This window comes from Myripristis murdjan, chromosome 20 (genome assembly GCF_902150065.1).
Source record: "Myripristis murdjan chromosome 20, fMyrMur1.1, whole genome shotgun sequence".
Lineage (NCBI taxonomy): Eukaryota > Metazoa > Chordata > Actinopteri > Holocentriformes > Holocentridae > Myripristis > Myripristis murdjan.
The window spans coordinates 14,062,671-14,084,390 of record NC_043999.1 but is presented as its reverse complement, the minus strand read 5'-3'; the positions used below and the strand labels follow the sequence as shown (position 1 = coordinate 14,084,390).

The 21,720-nt window shown below is 43.2% G+C and overlaps 2 protein-coding genes across 2 annotated transcripts; both read left to right on the top strand.

The window, feature by feature from the left end:
* Nucleotides 1–618: 618 nt before the first annotated feature.
* Nucleotides 619–9,714, top strand: tmprss7 (transmembrane serine protease 7). The gene is made up of 16 exons (XM_030079418.1): nt 619–726; nt 858–925; nt 1,108–1,301; nt 1,387–1,422; nt 1,575–1,803; nt 2,060–2,184; nt 2,333–2,445; nt 2,541–2,647; nt 3,126–3,262; nt 3,949–4,056; nt 4,290–4,397; nt 4,508–4,624; nt 6,448–6,643; nt 7,583–7,851; nt 9,159–9,295; nt 9,476–9,714. The coding sequence occupies exons 1-16, from the start codon at nt 634–636 to the stop codon at nt 9,635–9,637; spliced, it is 2,199 nt and encodes a 732-aa protein (XP_029935278.1). The 5' UTR covers nt 619–633; the 3' UTR covers nt 9,638–9,714.
* Nucleotides 9,715–10,423: 709 nt separating this feature from the next.
* On the top strand, nt 10,424–21,526 carry LOC115378877 (suppressor of tumorigenicity 14 protein homolog). The gene is made up of 19 exons (XM_030079417.1): nt 10,424–10,504; nt 11,123–11,309; nt 11,429–11,553; nt 12,644–12,711; nt 12,848–13,038; nt 14,133–14,228; nt 14,624–14,843; nt 15,315–15,457; nt 15,639–15,736; nt 15,916–16,025; nt 16,476–16,609; nt 17,582–17,686; nt 17,973–18,083; nt 18,251–18,364; nt 18,634–18,753; nt 18,883–19,066; nt 19,917–20,188; nt 20,553–20,689; nt 21,159–21,526. The coding sequence occupies exons 1-19, from the start codon at nt 10,424–10,426 to the stop codon at nt 21,324–21,326; spliced, it is 2,664 nt and encodes an 887-aa protein (XP_029935277.1). The 3' UTR covers nt 21,327–21,526.
* The last annotated feature ends 194 nt before the right edge of the window (nt 21,527–21,720 follow it).

Sequence of the window (21,720 nt, the reverse complement as noted above, 5' to 3'; positions counted from 1 at the left end):
GTAAGTGTATATGGCACAGATACAAACTAGCAATTCATAGGACTTATTCTACTGGAACAATAAAAAAAAAAAAATTAGTCCAAGTGCTTTTCATATGCATGCTTCATTATATGTATCTCACAAATTGCATGCACGTTTTCAACATGTACAATATCTGCAGTATTATATATCATATCACAGATCAGTCCATAGCATCACAGGTGTTGGTTTATTCTGTTTTATTCTGTACATCTACTTTACATTTACACAGGGGTTTTCAAACTTTTATGTTCTGGGATTGATCAAGCTGTGAACCCTGCCCGACTGGAACCCTAATATGAAAAGATATTTTGGTTTGTGTGAAGTGTTAAACTGTTTAGATCTCATACTTGATAATTTACAAGTTGAATGTCGTGTTAAAATAATCACTCACATGTTTTTGTTTTATAATATTTTCTAGTGAAGTTATTCCTCATTTGGCGAGGACGCTGTGGAAGCCTGTCAAGGACTCCACATTGAAAACCATAACATCAACACAGCACTATATCGCTGTGCACTGCTCATGTGATTGATATGGTTTATGCACATTTATCATGTTCATCTTCTCAATCCTCAGTTCGCAGGGAAAACAGCAGTGGGGTTTATTTTGCTGGGATGTTCCGTGTTGCCAATGTGGAGTATATCCCAGAGTACCGCCAGGCGGAGTCCAACGAGTTTCTCTCCATGGCTAAGCGAATAGAGAATGTGGCAAGTACCTGCTCACATTATGGTTAATACTTGTCATGAGACTGTAGAGACTGTGTGAGTGTTTTAATGAATATAGTGAGTCCTTATAGCTTTGAACGTGTTTTATAATGTTGACTGCTGGTGTGCCACAGGTGAGCAATGTGTACAAAATGTCCTCAGTGGCCAGACTCTACAAGGATGCTGTCATTTCAGACCTCAGGTACAGTGTCCTGTCAGTCACCATCATAAACCAGGTCAGAATTAATCTCAAGAGGTTAGATCTTACTGTTTATTCCAGCACCTGCCAGTTTTTTCAGCCTAAAAATAAAAAGCAACACTGTTTACAGCTGAGCAAACGCCTTAATGAACTGCTTTGTAACTGCTGCTGCTGTCCTCACCCAGTAACAACAGTAAAGGTGGTGTACTGGTGTATTTCTGGATGGTGTTTTTGGTCCCTCATCTCAAGAGCCCGGCAGTGTGTGAGGAGTGTATCGAAGCCATCCTCAGAGACTCTGTCCACACCAGCATAAAAAACAGGTCCTCTGTTGGCTACTTACTGGACTTTCCAGTCGATATAGACTCCATCCTCGTCAATGGTGCGTCTGTGTGTCTGTACGTGCATCATAAGTGTGTTTTATCAGTGTGTTGTTGCCGAGAGGTTTACTGTTTTCTCCTCCTCAGCGGCCCAGCGCTCAGATTACACATCAACAGCAGCGGGTGAGTTGAAACACTTGAGCAAGGTGTTACATGAGTTACATAATACGCGGCTGATGTAAAGTATCTCTACACTGCTTCTCATTTCTATAAGCAATGTTTGACCTCTTTACTTTGCTGCATTTTGTCACAGCAAACTGTTTTTCTCCACCCAGGCTCACAGTGTGTAGATAAGCTGTATGCCAACATTCTCGGGGCGAGGGTCTCTTTAAATGTCTTCTCATCGTGGGGTGGTGTAAGTTGCCATGTAAAGCTCACTTCCGTCCCTGGCTCCCTCATCCGCTTGACCATCTCGTCGTTCCTCATCGAGCCCAGCGACTGTGTGAGCGATGCCCTGACTGTGTACGACGCGCTGCTGCCCATGAGAGGGCGCACTCTGCTCAGGTGAGTCTGTGCCGTAGGTGAGCTCTTGTTTGGACACTTGAAGAAAATAATCCTTTCCTTTTTTTTTTTTCTTTTCCTAAGGCTGTTAACCTGTCACGCAAAGTTTCCATCACATAACCTCTCCCCTTGTGTGTTTTAAAAGCTGCTGTCTCACAACCCAGCTGCTGGCAATGCATAAAGCTTCTGTATTATGTCACTGAGGTTGCATAAAGGAAAACAAACCATACACTTACTGAAGGGTAGCACTGTGCTGCAGGGTGTGTGAGCCGGTGTCCAGCTCCCTCTCTCTGGTGTCTACCTCCAATGTCATGTTGCTGTCCTTCAGAATGACTAATGGCAACAAGAGCTTCAGAGGGTTCTTTCAGGCCATCACTGAGGAAAGTGAGACATGTTTACCTGTTTTTTTTTTTTTTTTCCTAAGCAACTTTGATTGTTAACCTGCAACGATTACTATGCTTGGAGGTGAAAATAAGCATATGTGACTATTCCCTGGGTTTCTCATTCTGTTTGCTCTCTCTTTTGCACGCAGTGTGTGCGTCTCACATTGAGACCAAGTTAGAGCCTGGCTTCACCGGACAGATCCACAGCCCCTTCCATCCCAGCTTACTCCCCCCCAAGTGCTCCTGCACCTGGAGGTTTCAGGTAGAGTTGCACACACAAGCACACACTACTGGTATCGTTGTGTACGTGTGTGCAAATAGAGGATTTACAAGATTTTCTCTATTATTTCACTGTAGACCCCTAACAGCGCTTTAGGAGTTGCACTGAAGTTCGAGAACTACACGCTGAAAGCAAAGGACATGAAGGGCTGCGAACACGGCTGGTGGAAGGTCAATGATATCATGTATGTGTGTGAACCCATGTATGTACACCTAATTGCACATTTACAGTCAATATGTAAAAATACTGAAGGGTTGGAACTTTTTTAGTGGTGGCCTTTTCCAGGGTATTTTCTTCTTTTCCAGTTACAGATAATGTGATATATCATCGTTGATCATCTCACAGTATATTGCATTTTGCAGAATCACCTGCTATCGTTGGTAAAATATTATGATAGCACTGCAAGTTACTTTGTAATTCACACCCTTACTCAAGAACTGAACTCAAAACATCCACAGTTGCTACATAATTTGCTTTTGTTCATGCCAGCCATGATTCTAACGTAGGTGTCATTTTTTTTCTAAATATCTAATTTAGGCTTAAAATTATCCCTGTATTATGTTATTTTGGGCATGCATTGCACATATTAGCACCGTATCAGCCTCCTCTGACAGCTTCTTTGAGTAACTGATGTTTTGTTGGTGGCTGGTTTCCTTCCACAGTTTCTGTGGCAGATACGTCGGCCACTCCACAGTGTTTCGGATCGATGAGCCCAACCCTGAGGTGGAGTTTCGCTGCAGCTCCCGTAACTCTGAAAAACCTTTCCAGGCCTCGTACAGCAGCTACAACATCAGTCAACGTAAGCACTGCTGGCCCAGATAATAACCTAATAAATAATCCTATTTTACAGAGACAAATTGATGGGGAAAATTAATCCTACACAGTGCAAATTTAGAAACGATAAGTAACCTCACAAATGCTTTTTAGAAAGGGGAGAAGTAATAAAGTACATTTGTGCATGTTACTGTAACTGAGTAGCTTTGACTGAAGTGCTATACCTCTCTTTGTTATTACATAGAGCAAACTTTGGAGACTCTCCATCAGCATTACATTACAAAATGAAGTGAAACAGAGAAAAGCAGATGGCACTCGTTTAATTTTACTTTGTGCATATATTTTTAGTTTATGCCCCTTGTCTCTACATCCTAACATTGCATAGGAAAGACCTATGAGATATGTGTGTAATTTATCTTTTGTAACGTGAGATGAGCTACATTTTACTTTTACTCAAGTACCTGTGATTTAATTCTGTTTAATTAAAATGTAAGCAAAGTGCCAGTACATGAGCAATATTTGAGTGTTTTTCCCATCCATTCTATATCACTTTTACCTCGACTGCCAATTTCTGTAATTCTTTTCCTCTGTGATCTCTTTACATATTGACCCATCCTCACTTCATGTGCTGTCTGACCTGTTTCCCTCTCGCTCCTTCCCTGTCTCACTCCTGTCCTCCCCTCTCTCCCCGTCCATGTCCATGTCCTCCAGCCTGTCCAGAGAGCCACTTCCTGTGCTCCACAGGACTGTGTGTGGAGAAGAGCCGGCGCTGCGACGGCCTGGACGACTGTCAGGATGAGAGTGATGAGATCTTCTGCTGTATGTTGCTCTACACCAGTACTTAAATTCATGACAACACTGATTGGTCATATTTATCAGTAATTTTAATTAATTGCTAAGGTCTTTGGGCATTTTGTCACTACCAAATAACCCTGTAAGCTACCGATAGTGCATTTTATTCTAGTAAAAATTTAAATTATTATCAATGATGTGTTTTTTTATTATATTTGAAGCCATTAGTCATGTATTGAAGAGATTGTATACTTTTATAGCAAGGCCCATAAAGAACTGTGGTGGCAGTAGTCCTCTACACCCGTTTTATGTTTGCAACGGAGAAACAGACTGCAGCAATGGGAGAGATGAAATCAACTGCACTCAGGGTATGATGTTCACCATTTCCTATGCATGTCTGTGTGTGTGTGTGTGTGTGTGTGTGTGTGTGTGTGTGTGTAAGTACTATTCATTGCAATACACTGTCTGTTTTTGCCAGAGACCACCTGCTCTGCTGTCAAGTACCAGTGCAGCAGCGGCACCTGCATCCTGAAGAAGAATGCAAGGTGCGACGGCGTGCCTGACTGTCAGGACCACAGCGACGAGGAAGACTGCGGTGAGTTCTTCATCCTGATCCACCGAGCACACACTTGACACTCACAATGAGACGAAAAAAGATTATTTTAATTTTGTCAGCTAGTTCTGAGACAGGTTATCTAAAACTAAACTGAAAACTAAAAGAAGGTGTGAAAAAAACATTTTAGTTACCTGAAATAAAACTAAAAAACTAGAATTTAGGGGAAAAAATAACTGAAACAATGTTGTATACTTACAAAACCAACTAAAATAAAATCTAAATACACAGACAGTGTCTTAAGTTTTAGTCTTTGTCAGTTTGGTCAAATGAGTCAACACAACAAGCATGACGAGGCGTTGCTGCCGATGTTTACTGAGACTGGAATGTCTGCGTGACTGTGAGTCAACTGTCCTCACAAAAACTAAAACTAATACTGAACCTAATAAAAACTAAACTAACTAAAGCTAAATATTTTAAACAATGAAGGCTAAACTGAAATGAGCAAATCCACTCAGGAAACTAACTGAAACTAAACTGATCTGAAAACAATAATTAAGTATGAAATAAAAATAAAAACTAATGACAAATCAAGTGTATAATAACTCAAAGCATACACTTTCACATCCTGGAAGATGCTTGATGTTAAGCGGTGATTTCATGATGTATCAGTGGGTGTACGTTAAAAAAAAAAAAAAAATTCCAACCAGATTTTGAGCAATGCCCTTTTCCGGTCTGGCTGGGAGTACAACTAATGTAGTCACAGCTGATTTTTATTTTTTATTTTAAGGATTCCAAAATCTGTGATAGCCCAAAATTGTGTGCAAAGCAATTTGGCACTTTTAACAGTCCTTCCCCATGTTATTTTCCATGTGAATATCCTGTTCAAGCCAGAAATAAGATGAATAAGATGCACTATACCATGGAAACGGCCTGTCCTTTTGATTTTACATCACGTGACACTTCACTCTAATCATTACCTTCATTTTCAGACTAATCAACATAATGCTGGTTAGAGGCTATCTGTTGTTAATATACATGTCTACTAGTTTGTATCAGTGATGTGTTCAAACATTAAGAACGCTTCTTAATATCAGTTAAATGTTTTATCGGTTCAATCCCTACATCCCATATCTGTAGTTGAAGTGGTAGCTGCTACATAATGAGTACACTGCCCGTCCTGATTATCCCCTGCCAGCGCCTGATCCTCACTGTGGTTTCATGAGAAAGTTGCTGTTATGTTATAATCCTCTGGGCTGTGAGCTCCAAACCTGCTGACCTGCAACACTGGGCTGACCCTGCTGTAATAGCTTTCTCTGTTTGCTGTTATTTTATCAAGATGGGGTCTCAAGGTGATGGGAACAGGCCTGCCTTTGATCACACACTCACACCACACATGCGCACGCACACACACACACACACACACACACACTCCTCAAAGCTTTTACTTTTAATAAGGTGGCAGCACACCTATCTGTCATGGCGGTGACTCAGCATGCGGTCATAGCCGGTCAATGTAGACACACACACACACACACACACACATATGCATGCACCGACGCACACACTCACATTTATATATGCACACACAAACAGTTTATTGGCTTGTATATTGCACAGTATATGTTGTTCTGTGTGCCTTTTGTGAGATGTAATCTGAAAATCTATACAGTACAAACAAGGCCAGTGTGTGCCTCCCTGTACACACATGCATTTTATACATAAAGTATTCATTCAAACACACAAAGACATACATTCATGCACACACACTTGATACACGCTTAACTACTCTGTGCCTGTTTCCAATATAACCACCTCCATTACAATCTAACCCGCATACCAACACCCACCGCTGTGCTCCTCAGCCTGCGGCCAGCCGGCCCCGGTGAAGAAGGTCGGCTCATCAACAGACTCGGAGCGCATTGTGGGCGGAGTTAACTCTCTGGAGGGGGAGTGGCCATGGCAGGTCAGCCTCCACTTCTCTGGTAACCTGTACTGTGGAGCCTCCGTCCTCTCCTCTGATTGGCTCATCTCTGCAGCCCACTGCTTCAGCAAGGAAAGGTGGGTGGCACGCCCTGCTGATAATCTATTACACTCTCATAAATACACTCTTATATACTTACTGCAATAACTATGTGCAGACCACAGATTTAATATAATTTATGGTGTAATAATTGCCAAATAATGTTGTAACCCATTCAATTTCCAAGGTTGTAACGAGTTTACTAAGTATTTTAATGTGTCGTACTGGCTCTATTGAGTGTATTTTCTGTTTTATTTTTAGATCTTTTTTTAACGTTTTATTGTTTTATTTATTTACAGTGTATTATGTCAGTATATTGTATAGCTTACCATTGATTTTACTGAGGTACATGGCAAATGGCTTGAAAATGTAATAACTGCTGAATAATGTAATAATAATAATAATAATGTAACATTATTACACATTATTACATTAACTGGTAATTATTACTTAATTATTTCATAAATTTGAACTTAAGATGTAATAATAATATCGGCTACTAATGTAATTAATGATAAAAAGGCTTAAGCTTAATTTATTGCATTGCTAGTAGAAATCTTATTACATCATCAATTAAAGATATGTTACACCCTTTTTTTAGGTAATAATCACCAATTAACGTAATATTCTGATGTAATTTATTAGATTAACAATTTTTATTGTATTCTGATCACATTCAGAGGGAAATTTTATCACATTTTGAAAAGTTATTACATTAAATGGGATTTTTTTTTCTCCTCATAAAAGGATTGTAATACAGGTTTTCACAGTTGCATTTTAATTCATTTTTCCAAGTTATTACATTCATATAAGCTGCTTCAAGGCCTCCAGCCCAGCATGCGTAGTTGACAGGTTAAAATGCAGTGTCGAATATTGTCACAAACACAAATCAGCTTTCAGATATGAAGTTTATTAGATTTACATTAGTTTTACAGTAAGCTCTTCACTGCATTTGACCTTTTCCTCTGACCTGCCAGGCTTTCAGACCCGCGCCACTGGCGTGCCCACCTCGGCATGCTGACGCAGGGCAGTGCCAAGCATGTGGCGGAGATACAGAGGATTGTGGTGCACGAGTATTACAATGCACGCACGTTTGACTACGACGTTGCCCTGCTGCAGCTGAAGAAGGCCTGGCCTGCCTCCCTCAGGCCCCTGGTCCAGCCGGTGTGCCTGCCCGCCCCCTCCCAGACCCTCACCCAGAGCCACCACTGCTGGGTCACTGGCTGGGGATACCGCTCTGAGGAGGGTGAGGCCGTGCCTGAACATGGTTCACTGTCCTTCTTTGTCTCACGGGGTTGATTAATACGATAACACAAAACAGTCACAGCAGAATAAATAATAAAGAACACTGAAAAATACACAGGATGTCATGTAACCACAGAAGCTCAATAGATAGAAAGGCCACCTCCTAGTGTGTGATGGTGATTTCCTTTGGTATGACCAACATGGCTTCCACTGAATTTTGATAATGTTGTCATGTATATTGACAAAATCTGCCAAAAAATATGCCTGCTGCCTGCGGATTAACACATGAGCTTTCACCAGCTTTATTTCAAAAGGATTCATGGTGGCTGAAAAATATCTAAATTATTAAAAAAAATCTTTGTCTGTATACTGCATTGAAATTTATATCAAAAATTGTAATATTCAACAAAATAATTGCAACTGTTTTGGCAATTGTTTGACAGTCTCTTGCAATCCTAATCTGTAATAAAAAAAAAATAATTAGTTTGCCTCCTTACCCATCTCCCAAGCAGCTGAGTTGCTCCCTTTCTTTACAGATAAATATAGATGCCTCCAGAATCCCTTACCCAAAATCCACACCCCTAACATATCATGGAAAGTCATTTTTAGCTGCACTACCTTTGTGATATGTATCTCAAATACTGTCAGGGACAATATTAACCAAGGCAAGAGACCATATTGCAGACACCTGGTAATCTTGACCCCTCCATGCCCTAAGTGTCTCTACCTGTCTCCTGCGTTGGCTCCTGAATCTGCTCCTGTCATTTTAAGTTGCATTTTACCAGCCTCCTAAGCCTTGGACAGATTTGTCTAGTTCTTTTGGATCTGCCTCGTCATCGACTGCACTGTGCGGAAACTGTTTGTCAGTTTCCCTTTGGCAACAGAGATGCTCTTTGACCTTTTCAGCCCCAACCTTCATCCTCACCTTCGCCTTTGTTTTTCAGCTGGGATCTGAAGTGATATTTTCTGTGGTTGCCCTTAAAAGCAGATGATAGAAAAAGCAGCCAGACAGGAGTTTTCACAAATCACAAAATAAAGTCTAAAAATGAAACTCCAAAGTAAAAAAAATGTATTTTCTTATTTCACTTATTTTTCCACCACGCCTGTATTAAATTATCATCATAGGGTTAAAGGGTAATTGTGAGGACACTGTGACCTTTCTATACAGAACTATTGCTTTTAGGCATCTTAATTCACCCTTTTGCACTTTTCCGAGTTGCTCTGAATAACAGTGTGAGCTAAGTAAACATTTGCAGTGTGTTTCATTATCCAGCCTCATGCCCTGCCCTCTCCCCTTTGCCACCACAGACAAGGTGCTGCCCGCGGTGCTACAAAAAGCAGAGGTGTTCATACTGAGCCAGAGCGAGTGTAAGAAAAGGTACGGCCCCATCTCACCCCGTATGCTTTGTGCCGGGGTCCCATCTGGAGAGCAGGACGCCTGCAGGGTGAGTTCATGTACAATTACATCTCACTTAATTGCCTGCAGTTTAATTAAGACAAGTGAGAAAAAATTAAAAGTCACTGCATCCTGAAATAGCTTTTTGTACATTTTCTAAACAGCATTTCCTCTTATTCGTGCTTGCTCATGTGTGTGTCTGTGTGTGTGTGTGTGTGTCCTATCTCAGGGGGACTCAGGTGGTCCTCTGTCCTGTCGGGCACCAGGAGGGGGCCGCTGGTTCCTGATTGGTATCGTCAGCTGGGGGGCGGGCTGTGGCAGACCAAACCTACCAGGGGTCTACACCAAGGTCAACAAGTTCACCTCTTGGATCCACAGCCATATCACCTGACACGGACCTCCTCATTCTTCATTCACTCTTTGCCAGCAGGTGTTCAGTTTAAATGTTCTGTTGACGGCACAAAATAATAAAAGCATCCTTAGGTAACCACGGTGTATTGTGTAAACTTATTCCTGTCCGTCAGCAAAACAATAGGAGCATCTCACTGAAATCACAGGTGTTATTATAGTGTGATGTACCTCAATAAAAAAAAAAAGTAAAGGAAAACACAAAATGCCACCACATAATTTAATCCTGAAATACCTTGATCTTATCCAGTAATTGCTGCTGTAATCCTGCCTTCTCTCTCCCATGACTGCCAGTAAAGCCCATGTCATGTCCTGTAAAAGACACACAATGGACAAGCTTGATGCCAGATTGGTGATTGTACGTGCTGCCTTGCTTGGAGCCCCTGCGGAGCATCCAAAGCGCACGCAAGCCAAGTGCCAATTATTATAATACCTCGCACACGTTCCCCTCAAACAGGCTTTTGTCCGTCCGAGCTTCCTCCCACATACACAGCGAGGAAGTTTGCCCACAATATCTGTCGCACGGATGGTTGTGTGGATTGTACTCTTTCATAGTGGCCTCATTGTCCCGCACTGCATTCTGGGGCTCCGTGTGACACCTGCCGCCCAGGTAAACGGGAGTCAGTGAAAGCCCGCCGCATCCGACCCGCTCAGGTCGGGTTTCTGCAGTTTTTCAAAAGAAGCGATAGCGGGGGTTTCCTCTCTCCATCGTTTCTATGCCTGAGGTATTGTTGCATATCACCTCTCCGGAGCTAAACGGGACAGTGCCATGAGGACTCTGCCCAAAAGCAAAACTTGCGAAGTTTACAGCGTCTCTGGGCATGGACATTCAGGCTGCTCTGCTGCACAGGTAAGAGAGATGACTTGGCTGTCGGTCTTTTCACGGGAAAAAAAAAAAACAGTGCGCCTAAACAAGCGCTTGTCGCAGGAATGTACTTTCTCTCAATAAATTCCTCAGTAGACCTAGAATGAAAGAATGAGCGCCTGTTATAACTTTTGGATTCATACTGCCCCGTCAGAACAGCACTCAGTGACCTGAGCTTGCTATGCTTCATCTTAATTGTAACACGCGTCTCTAGGGATATGTGGTCTCTTTCTCATGAATGTCCATGTCAGGCTGAGCCGCTTGATTGAGTGCTGACACCACAGCGCCAGGCCGTGGGAAAGCAGACCCCTGCAGCCACGCTTTGTCTTCCCCCGGGGAATCCTGCCAAACCCTTAAATGTTTTAGAAGATCCTTTCAGCTCAGAGATGTTCGGCGTTGCTCTCAATAAATCAGCTGTGCTTAAAGTGTCTGCCCTACCTTGAAATGTGCATCACTATACGTTACTTGTGGGACTACTGGTTGAAATTTTCTTTATTCCCTCTGGTGTTGCAGTCACTTTACAAGTCCGAACAATTGAAAAACAAGTGAAGCACAGGCGGAGAAAGAGGTGTGATATGTGAGTTATGTCCCTGTGTCTGGAAGGGAGAGGAGGTCTTAAAGGAGCCCACCCAGTCACTGAACCCCCCCACGCCGCCTGAAGCCCAGGCAGAGCAGAGGGTCGAAGGGGGGCGAGCCCCGATCTGCGGCTCCTGGAGGAGATGGATGTTAGGCGTCCTGCCCCTCTTTCCCTTCACCGCTGCCGTTGCACTGACGCTGCACTTCTTAACATGTGAGTAAAGTGCTGGGAGATTGTCTGTGTCTCTGTGTGCACCAAAACATCACCCCGAAAAATGTGTTTTACCTCAGGCTACCTCCCCTCAAACACCTGTCTCAAATCTCTGCCTCCAGCTCCGCCCTCCTCAGTGTTCTTCCTCGGCGGCAGCATGGAGTTTCCAAACCTGAGCTTCTCATCAGACCTGACTGACTCCACCTCTCCACAGTTCCGCCTACAGGCTCAGGCTTTGAACCATTATGTAAGTGGAACATTAAGCCTGTCGGTCACTGCATCTGCGCTGAATGACACTTCAGAGAGCTGCTTGACCTTCCCGCTCCACACTTTCTTGCTCATCTATCTTTGATACTGTTTATACAGCGGGCTGCTAGTGTCTCTACAATGGATTTGCAAAGCGCTGCTGCCCTCTTTCTCCACTCTTGTCTCCATCTCGCATTTTTATGTGTTTCCCTTTCAACTTCTCCTCTCTGTCTTACTCCCTCCCTCTTTCTCTTTCTTGTCTCCACCACTTCCCTCTCTCTCTCTGGTGGTGTTAAATGTAAAGCTGAAACAGGAGCCGGTGCCCAGTGTGTGTGTGTGAGTCCTGGGACCCCCAAGGGACAGGGCCCTTTCAGGGCCGAGGACAAGCCCGGCATTTGTGAGCCCAGCTAGGCCCAGGCAGCAAGAGTGAGAGGAAGAGCAGGCCTTCAATAAAAACATTGTCTGTGTGGCTTTCACACAATCAGCCACTCTGTGTCCTACACCGCAGAGAGCTAGAGAAGCGCAGCTTGAGGCTGGGTTCAGAGGGAGAGGCTGGGTGCTAGGGCATGCTGGGGACACAGGCAGAAAAATGGATGGGGAAGTTTGGATTTTGGAGAGAACTGTAAGAGGTATGCCTTTATTCTCAAGGTGAGAAGCAGATGCACAGCTGATTCATATAGATGGAAGTTCCCGATCTTCTTCAGTGATTTCATCATCATGTGCTTGTAATTACGGCTGTGGGTGAGTTGGTGGGCCAGGAAGCTGCCCATCGTATCTGTGTGGCCATCTGTTCATTAACGAGCAGGTGAACCCAAGGCCAGGAACCCATACCACCCAGGGTCTACCTCTACAGCAGCTACAGACACAATGGAGCTCTGTGCTGCATAGTCCACATGCACACACACACACACACACACATCCAGAGTCTCATACACGCATAATAACAAGGCTTTTGTTGAAGCCGGGCTGCCAGTTCCACCAGGTGTGCTTGCGTGTTGCTTTCACAGGAAAAGTGACCTCACTTTCATTGCTGTGATGTCACACCTGGTGTCTACAACGCTCTACTCTCTGTTTGGCTCTTTCTCTTCTAGTTCTCACAACTCTATGAGTCTTCCCCGTGGAGCTCCTATTATCTACGCTCAGGAATTACTGCCTTCAGGTAAGCCATATTAAAAAACTTCTGATAAAACAACAGCTGGCAACTTTCATAAAGAATATGCAACGAATTACAACATACTTAGCGTTTTGCCCCGTCAGTGTTAGAATAGCAACATTTTAAACCCTCTGTGTGACAGTGAAGGAGTGGAAGGGCTCAATGTCTTCTACTGGAGTAAATTCTCCGCCCCAGATGATGTTGCCATGGCGATCCGGCGGTCCAGCCCAGCGAGGCTGCAGCGGAAGCTCCCTGGCATCAGCAAGCTTCGGGACAACCGCAACGAGCAGCGCTACTTCATGGAGAGAGATGACGACACGCTCCGGCTGCTAGGTAGAGGCTGTCCCTGTCGTTTGCATCCACGCACACACACACACACACACACACACACTCACACACATAGTCGCAGAGTTTTCTATCTCTTTCCTTTTATCTGTAGAATTTCAGCACACTGTTCTTGTACCTCTTTCCAGTATCAAGGACTTTTGGCCAAAATGTGCATAGCAGCAGACAATAACTTTGTTTATTATTAGTAAATTAATAATAATTACTCTATAAAACATGAGCCCTATTGTAGATGCCTATGAGGTATTATGAAGCCACGTAGACACAAGCTAGAAACTAGTCGTATACCATACATTTTTCTTTAGGTTGGTGGCCTGACTGTCTCCGTGCTCTGTTGTCCCTGTCCCTGCCACCCCTGCAGCTTCCACAGCCATTATCTTTGCTTCATTCATGCATTCATGCACCATATTCTCTCCCTGCTTTTTTTTTTTTTTTAAGGCCCCAGGTGTGACACCCACCCTTCTGCGCTCCCCCCATCCCCCTCATCCTCTTCTTCCTCCTCGTCCTGGCTGTTGTGGCAGCTTGATGGCTGGTCATCGTCTTGTGTTGTTGTGGCGGTGTTGCCTGCTTTGGTTGAGCCCTGCTGCTGCTTTTGTTATGTTTATTTTGTCTGCTGTGTTTTCATCAGTAATATGACTGTACTGCTTTGGTACTTTGCTGTCTCAAGTTTTCCTCTTCCATCTGTGTTTTCTTTTGGGGGGGGGGACTTGATTCTTGCCCACTACAGAGATTAAGTCAAGGAGTGTTATCATGTTTTATTTGTTGTAAACCTGTGGGCCTGAAAAGCCCTCTGAGCCTGTAAACTGTGATTTGGAGCTCTAAATAGACTTGAACTTGAACTTGAACTCAAAGCTTACTACAAATGCTTAATAGATCCTTATAACATGATTATAAACTTTTACACTATTTGGAAACTAGTAATAATAAGTAATCTGTTCCAAATTCTTAGTAATCGGTTTATACCTGTTTTATGAACGTGTGTAAACTATAAATGTTTCATAGGGTTGGGTTGTGGTAGGGTGTTCCTGAAATTTTCACTATTTTGACATGTGTTGTGTGTGTGTGTGGGTGTGTGTGTGCAGGTTTGGACCCCGATGACTTCGATTCAGATGAACGGACAGAAAAGATGAAGAGCCCAAATAACGTCCAGAGCGGGAAGTGGCAGCTCGGTTTCCAAGGTGAGGCGAGCGTGCGTCTGCCTATACGCTGAAAAACTGAAAGCGCTGCCCTCTCTCTTGGGGAGTTAAAAAGGATTATGAAGGATGATTGAGTTAGACCCAGTGAGGAGCTGTCTGTGCTTTGTTTCGCCTCGATCTGTCTGAGGCTTGGCCCCTGACCCTGCTGATTCCCATGTATTGTGCTGCTGCTTTCTGAGTGCTCATATGGTGAATTTAGACATTGTATTTACTTAAAATGCGATTATTTTGATTATGTATATTGTTGTTGCCTACAGCCTGCAAGATCAGAAAATGCACACATGACTTTATCCATGATATATGTGCATTTCGATCTAATGTGATTCAAATATTCATTGTAACACAATTAAATACTTAAATCACCTTCTTTTGTCTAGCTATATCTTTTGATCTCTATGCCAAATACGGTAACAACCGCACCCTGAGCCTTGTGAGTCCCAAGAAGCCGTATTACCAGTGGCGTCTGCGCGTGCCGTCGGGTCACGTGGTACAACTGGTCATCCTCACCCTTCAGGGCGCCACACCCGGAAGCTGCACCGCCCACAAGCTGTCGGCCTACGATTTCCTCCTCCCTTTACAGAACAAGATCATTGCTAGGTATAAAGATTAGATGATGATTATTTTCATGTAGTTAATTCTTTTTTTTTCATGTGATGCAAAGTGGAAGCTTTGTGAAGCATTGTAACATTTTCTGCATGATTATCAGGCAGGATTTGTCTAAAAATTGTCAGCTAATGTAGAAGCACACACACACACACACACACACACACACACACAAAATCTATGCCACAATAGGTCTGGGTGTGGATGTCAAAAATAGACAAAATGCAAAACTTTTTTTTTTTTTTTTCATTTCTGATATTTTACTTTTTTCTGTTTTTTCCAACAGATGTTAGTCTTGGGTAAAATTTCAGATACCAGAAAAAACATTTTGGCCTGCTGTCGGCACTAGTTACTGCAGGGTTTTCCAAACAGTTCCTCAGAGCAACAGTGTTGCATCAGTGCAGCAAAAATACTTTATTTATTGTACACAAATTGCTGTACATAATGCTTTTATATGTGCCTCAGGTGGTGTGGGCTGCCTGTCTCTGGCTCATCGCCCGTCATGAAGCTAACATCTTCTGGGAACGTGATGCTGGTCACGTTCTCCTTCAGCAGGCAGAGGGACGGAGCCATCTTCAAAGCGTACTTCCAGGCCATCCCCAAAGCAGGTGTGGCTGCTCTCAGAGGACACATGTACACACAACCGATTGTTCTTTGCATTGCTGTACCTTTCTATGATGTGTGTGTCCATGTCTTAGTGTAACATGTCTTTTATTTCCAAGGTGGACTTAATGGTGTTGGTGCATTCTTGGCATTTTGCGTTATCTGTGTCACCATCTCCCCCTGCAGGTTGTGGAGGGTCGATTACCTCCTGGAACGGCTCCTTATCCTCACCACACTACCCAGCCTACTACCCCCCCAATGTGGATTGTAGCTGGACACTACGGGTGAGTTGCGTGTGTGTGTGTGTGTGTGTGTGTGTGTGTGTGTGTGTGTGTGTGTGTAAGAGAGAGAAAGGGAGGGAGAGAGAGAGAGTGTGTGTGTGTGGATCATCCTTTTGTTCTTTAGCCTCTCCACATTTCAGCATGTGAGCTCTTTCTTTGCTCGTCTTTGGTTTCTTTATCAGGCGCCATTGCCAGGATACCTGATCTCCATGACGATTCTAACTTTGGACATTCAGGACTCCCCGTCCTCAGATGGCTGTGAGAAAGACTGGCTGGACATTGGAGGGGTCAAGTGAGTAGTGACGCATACTTGTGACCAGGCGGTCGCCACCTTGAATTAGCAGACCACAATGGAAAATTTGGGGCAGAGAAGATGAAAAAGGCAACACTCTCTTCTTTTCCAAAAACTTAAACTATCATGCCCGGTGGAAAGAGCAAGGAATTTTGCCCCCAGTTCCTCGAGGAGAGCTGCTCATCAAAAGTAAATGTGTGTGCAGAAAACCATTCTTAAATGAGGGCAGGAAAAAATCTGTATAGGAGGATCAATCAAAACATTAAAAAGAAATGTTTTATAACACAATTCAATATACACATACAGCTCATGAATTCAGTTTACATAGATACCAGTTTGTATATCGAACATCTCATAGTTCATTCACACTTTCTATATTTTTGGTATCTACCTGTATACAAATGAGAATTTGAATAATTTTTTCCTGTTTACATACCTCTCTGCTGTTAGATTGTGTAACCCGGTGCCAGAGGGCAACAAAAAGCGGGTCTACTCCTCTCCTGTCTCCCTCCACTTCCACTCCGATGAATCTCTCACTCACAAGGGCTTCTACCTGCTCTACCGGGCCTTCCCTCCTGAGGGCAGTAAGTAAAAACACTGAGCCCTCTCTTCATCTTACAGCTTTGCTCCACAGCCTTTTGATTTGGAGGTCCCCAGCTGTAGACAAAAAAAAAAAAAAAATTATCCAGACATACAGCTTCCACACTGCCACGGAACAATGATACACTTTGTTGTCACAGCTTTTTGATGTGTGTGTGTGTGTGTGTGTTGTGTGTGTGTAAAGCTGTATATGTATATATTAGGGGTTATGTTATCAAACGGAACTGTAACAACAACAAAAAAAAAAAACGCTACACAATAGACCCAAAAAAGTGCAGTTTTACAAACAGGTCCACTGTATGAGAGTCACCTTACCACACAATTAGCTGATGAATTCATAAATTTACTGAAAATATGTTTGTTTTGAATAGTCTAAGTAGTCTTTTGCCTTTGCGGAATATTTGTTGATTTCATGTTGTTATCCCTAATCTGTGAATGAAAAAAAAATTGTTATTTGTTTCAAATAAGACAAAATACAGAAATGGTCGTGTTTTTTTCTCCCTAATTAGAAAACAAACTAAACTGAAAACAAAAAATGCAATACAAACTCGTGGGTTTATTTTATTTTATTGTTTTTTAAAATTTATTTAACTTGGCATTAAGCTACAACTGACGTGAGAGTCGTGGGTTTATTTTATTTATTTATTTATTTTAAATCTATTTAACTTGGCATTAAACTACAGCTGACGTGAGAGTCGTGGGTTTATTTTATTTATTTATTTATTTTAAATCTATTTAACTTGGCATTAAACTACAGTTGACGTGAGAGTACAGTGTCATCCTCAAGGGTCCTTGGGCAATAACTATCGAAGGCAGGAAAAGTGTTACTGATTCACTTCTCCCACGCTGCGTGCTGTGACTCAGTGATCCAGTTTGTGCCCTGTGCTTCCGCAAACGTAAGCGCTGGATTTACTGTAACTCCAGAGTCCCAATTTCCTTCCCCTCTGTGTCTGCAGCCTGCCCTCGTCAGTTCCGCTGTGGAGACGGACGCTGTATTCCTCTGAAGAAGGTGTGTGATGGAGTGAGGGACTGCTCCGATGGGCGGGACGAGGCTAAGTGCTGTAAGTCTGAGGTCCCGAGACCTTACCAGCTCACAGACACTGTACAGCACTATAAAAGTACATCAAGTCCACTAAGTTAGATCTGAATCTGCTTGTGGGTCTCCATCTAATCCTGAATTTCAGAATTAAATCTGACTCTCTATTTTGTATTTTTGTTAGCCTCAAGGAAAGAGCCTACTAGTAAGAGATTTCAAAGACGTGAACTCAGACTCAGATTTTGTGCATTTGTATATGTTTGTGTGTTTTTGTATGTGTGCATGGTTGCACATGTCTGTTAAACACGTAGCATCCTGCAGGCCAGGGGAGGTGCTGTGTGGGAACGGCCAGTGCAAGCCGCACAGCAGCCAGTGTAGCAGCCACAGCTCCTGTGGAGACAGCAGCGAGGAGGGCGGCTGTGGTGAGCAACAAAATATAATTTCTCTCATAAAAGCTTGAACAGGTGTAGGTGTTTTTGTGTTTTTGTGCATTTTAGAATGCGCACTTTGTACTTTGCTGTGCTTTGCTTCTTTCACCTTTGTGTTTGAACTCCCATGTGTGTTGGGCTTCATTCGGTTGTGTTTGCAGCAGGTAGATGTTACCACATGTGTCCCAACAAGATGTGTGTGCCCAAGTCATCAGTGTGTGATGGTGTGGCAGACTGCAGGGACCGCAGCGACGAGATTAACTGCACCAGATCATGTGAGTCAGCTTGAACATCAGTCTGTCACTGTCTTTGTCAGAGATGGTCACTGACAGGTAATTGTTCCCCACTGTCAGGCCAGCATAATGAGGTTAGGTCAGCTACTGAAATAATGTGTATTTATAATGAACTAGCTACTAGCAAATGTTTGTCCTTCATTACATATATGTTTTTGTATATTTCCTTGTACACCTTCGTCCAGATACCATGACGCCCTGGTCATCTTTTATCCCCTTCTCTCCCTAAATTTTTTTTTCCTTCTCTTTAGACCATAAAAACTGCTCCCCATCCTCCTACAAATGTGCCAATGGAAAGTGTGTGAGTAAGATCAACCCGGAGTGTGACGGAGTCAAAGACTGCTCCGACAACTCTGATGAGCTGCGCTGTGGTGAGGACCTGCCTTGACGTGTACCTCATCCTGTATATAAAAACCAAATGAAACTTATCTGTCGTACCTGAAAAAGAGGATTTTCATATTTTCCCTCTCTCTCTCTGTCTGTCCCTGCCTCCCTCCCAGGATGTGGCACCCGTCCCAGGAAGCGCACTAAGATCGTTGGAGGGTCTGACGCTGTGGCCGGATCGTGGCCGTGGCAGGTCAGCCTGCAGATGGACCGCTACGGCCACGTCTGTGGTGCCACGCTGGTGGCCAGCCGCTGGCTCCTCTCTGCAGCACACTGCTTCCAGGACTCAGATGCCATTAAGTAAGACAGATGCCATCCACTCTCATAGTGATAATAATTGTTGATAATTAATTAATTGTTGCCGGATGTCATAGCCATGAATACATAAATGGATCAATTGTATTAAGTCATCTTCATGATCAGTGCCATGTTTTTTTAATAGCTGGGTGTCAACAGGTCCCTGAGAAGTCTTAAAATGTCTTAAATTCCATTTTATAAATACAAGGTCCTTGAAGTTATTAAATAGACTTTAATTTGAAATGATCTGGTTTTGATTTTAGCCTAAACATTTAATCTAATTTCACTTATCAATCTATTGCTCTTTGTCACAATGAGTCACATGCAACAGAGTCAGCATTTCTGAAGCTATAAAACTCTCCGGCCTGTGAACCTGATACTGCCTTCATACTGACCTGTTCCACTTACCTGCTGGGAAAATGTCAATGAACACAACTCACTTTATTCCTCCCTGTCGAAAGAAATCCAAGAAAATCTTTGTGCTGTGGGGAAGAAAGTGACGGTTACATTCATTTCAGCAGCAGCTTGCTGTCTAACTTAAATAAAACTGTTATAATAACAGCTCATACAATCATTTAGTTAATAAACATATTCCTACCTAAAACTCAGACCAAATAGTAGTGCTTACCTCGACACTTACTTGGAGTACTTACTTGAGAAAAGGAAAAGATTTGTCCTAAAATCAGCCCTAAGTTTTGCTAAAATTTGTCTTAAAAGGTTAAAAACTCAAAGACCAAGTGTATAATGGTCATTGTCACTGCCATTGTCAAAGTCTCCAATGTAATTTAAGTTTGTCAGTTATTCATTCATACCCATTTGTGTTTCTCCTCTCACGTGCTTGCGCTCTGCACAGATACTCTGATGCCCGCTTGTGGCGAGCCTACATGGGGATGCGTGTGATGACCTCGGGCGGCGGTGGAGCGACCATCAGACCAATCCGTCGAATCCTCCTGCACCCGCAGTACGACCAGTTCACCTCAGACTACGACATCGCCCTCCTGGAGCTCGGCTCTCCCATCTTCTTCAACGACCTGGTGCAGCCTGTGTGTGTCCCCGCCCCCTCACACGCCTTCACCACGGGGACCAGCTGCTTCGTCACAGGCTGGGGCGTCCTGATGGAGGACGGTGAGAGCTCATAAAGAATATCCAATTAAACTAAAGAGCTAGATCACTAAATGTGCCTTTGTTAGCTGAACTTCTTCATAGCATGATCATATCCAGTCGGAAACATGAGCTGTTAAGAGGTTTTAGAGTACTTTGTTTTTATTTGATTGAAGGAGCATAGACACAAAATAGATTAGTATCAGTTACACTGGCAGACTTTACCACATCTCATAATTCTGTTTGTATTTTTGAAATGGATTGATATGTCAAGAAACATTTTTGAGAGATTCTTGCCATAATTGAGTTCAGCAAGTGCTTGTGACGTGATGTTTTCTGTTGGGCAATGAGGTAATGTTACTTCTGTGTGTGTGTGTGTGTGTAATAGGTGAATTGGCCTCTCTCTTGCAAGAGGCCTCGGTGAAGATCATTAACAGAAACACCTGCAACAAGCTGTATGACGATGCTGTCACTCCCAGGATGCTCTGTGCTGGGAACCTGCAAGGGGGTGTGGATGCCTGCCAGGTGAGTGAGTGTGTATGTGAGTGTGTGTGAGTGTGTATGAGTGTGTGTTTGTATGTATGCATGCATGCATGTGTGTCTGTCTTTGTTTGCGCAAGTGTCATTTCAAAGGAAAAATACTCCCATACTTTTATTTACATATATCATCAATCTGTGATGCTCAGTGCTTTGCAGTTATTTTGTGATGGTGATGTAATGAACTTTTTTGAATACTTAGTTTTCTTCCCACTGCTTCTTCTACTTCAGCTAAGTATTTCCAACATTTCCCAGATGACTTTTCTTTAGAGAGCAACATGATTCCATAATAAGAGCAAGAGAGAGGAAAACTGAGAGTTGCACCCCTAAAAACTCACCATGTCCTGTGGCTTCACTGCATCCTGGTCTATGGAGGTTGCTGTGGAGAAATTGTTATCTCGAATTCCTTTAATTCTTTTGTCTTTGTTTACATCTTTGTTGATCTCTGTGCATGCAGGGGGACTCGGGTGGTCCCCTGGTGTGTCTGGAGCGCGGCAGACGCTGGTTCCTGGCTGGGATCGTGAGCTGGGGTGAAGGCTGCGCGAGGCAGAACCGCCCCGGTGTCTACACACAGGTGGTCAAGTTCTCTGACTGGATCCATCAGCAGACTAAAGGACAGGTCTGACTTAACGGCAGACAGACATGAACAAACAGACAGATGGGACTAATGGTTCAGACCTGGAATCCGTGTTTAAACTAGAGGATGACATCACGTGAACACATTCAGTCAGTGGGTTCTGGGATTGTGCCCATCGCAGCGGGACAGTGAAGGGCATCAGCACACCTCCGGAACAACCAGCTTCCCCACAGCCTCCTGATCTCAACACACTGACATTGGCTTCATTTACATGCATTTTTTTTTTTTTTTTATCTCAAGTAACCTTGTTTTAGGTCTAAATGTTTTAACTTGGTCAGAATAACTCGATTAACCCAAGGTGAAATGGAAGAGAAATTCAGGGTTTAAATGGTTAAGATATTTGTCTTACTCCAGTTTTTAGGCCTGTAGTATTGAGACATCT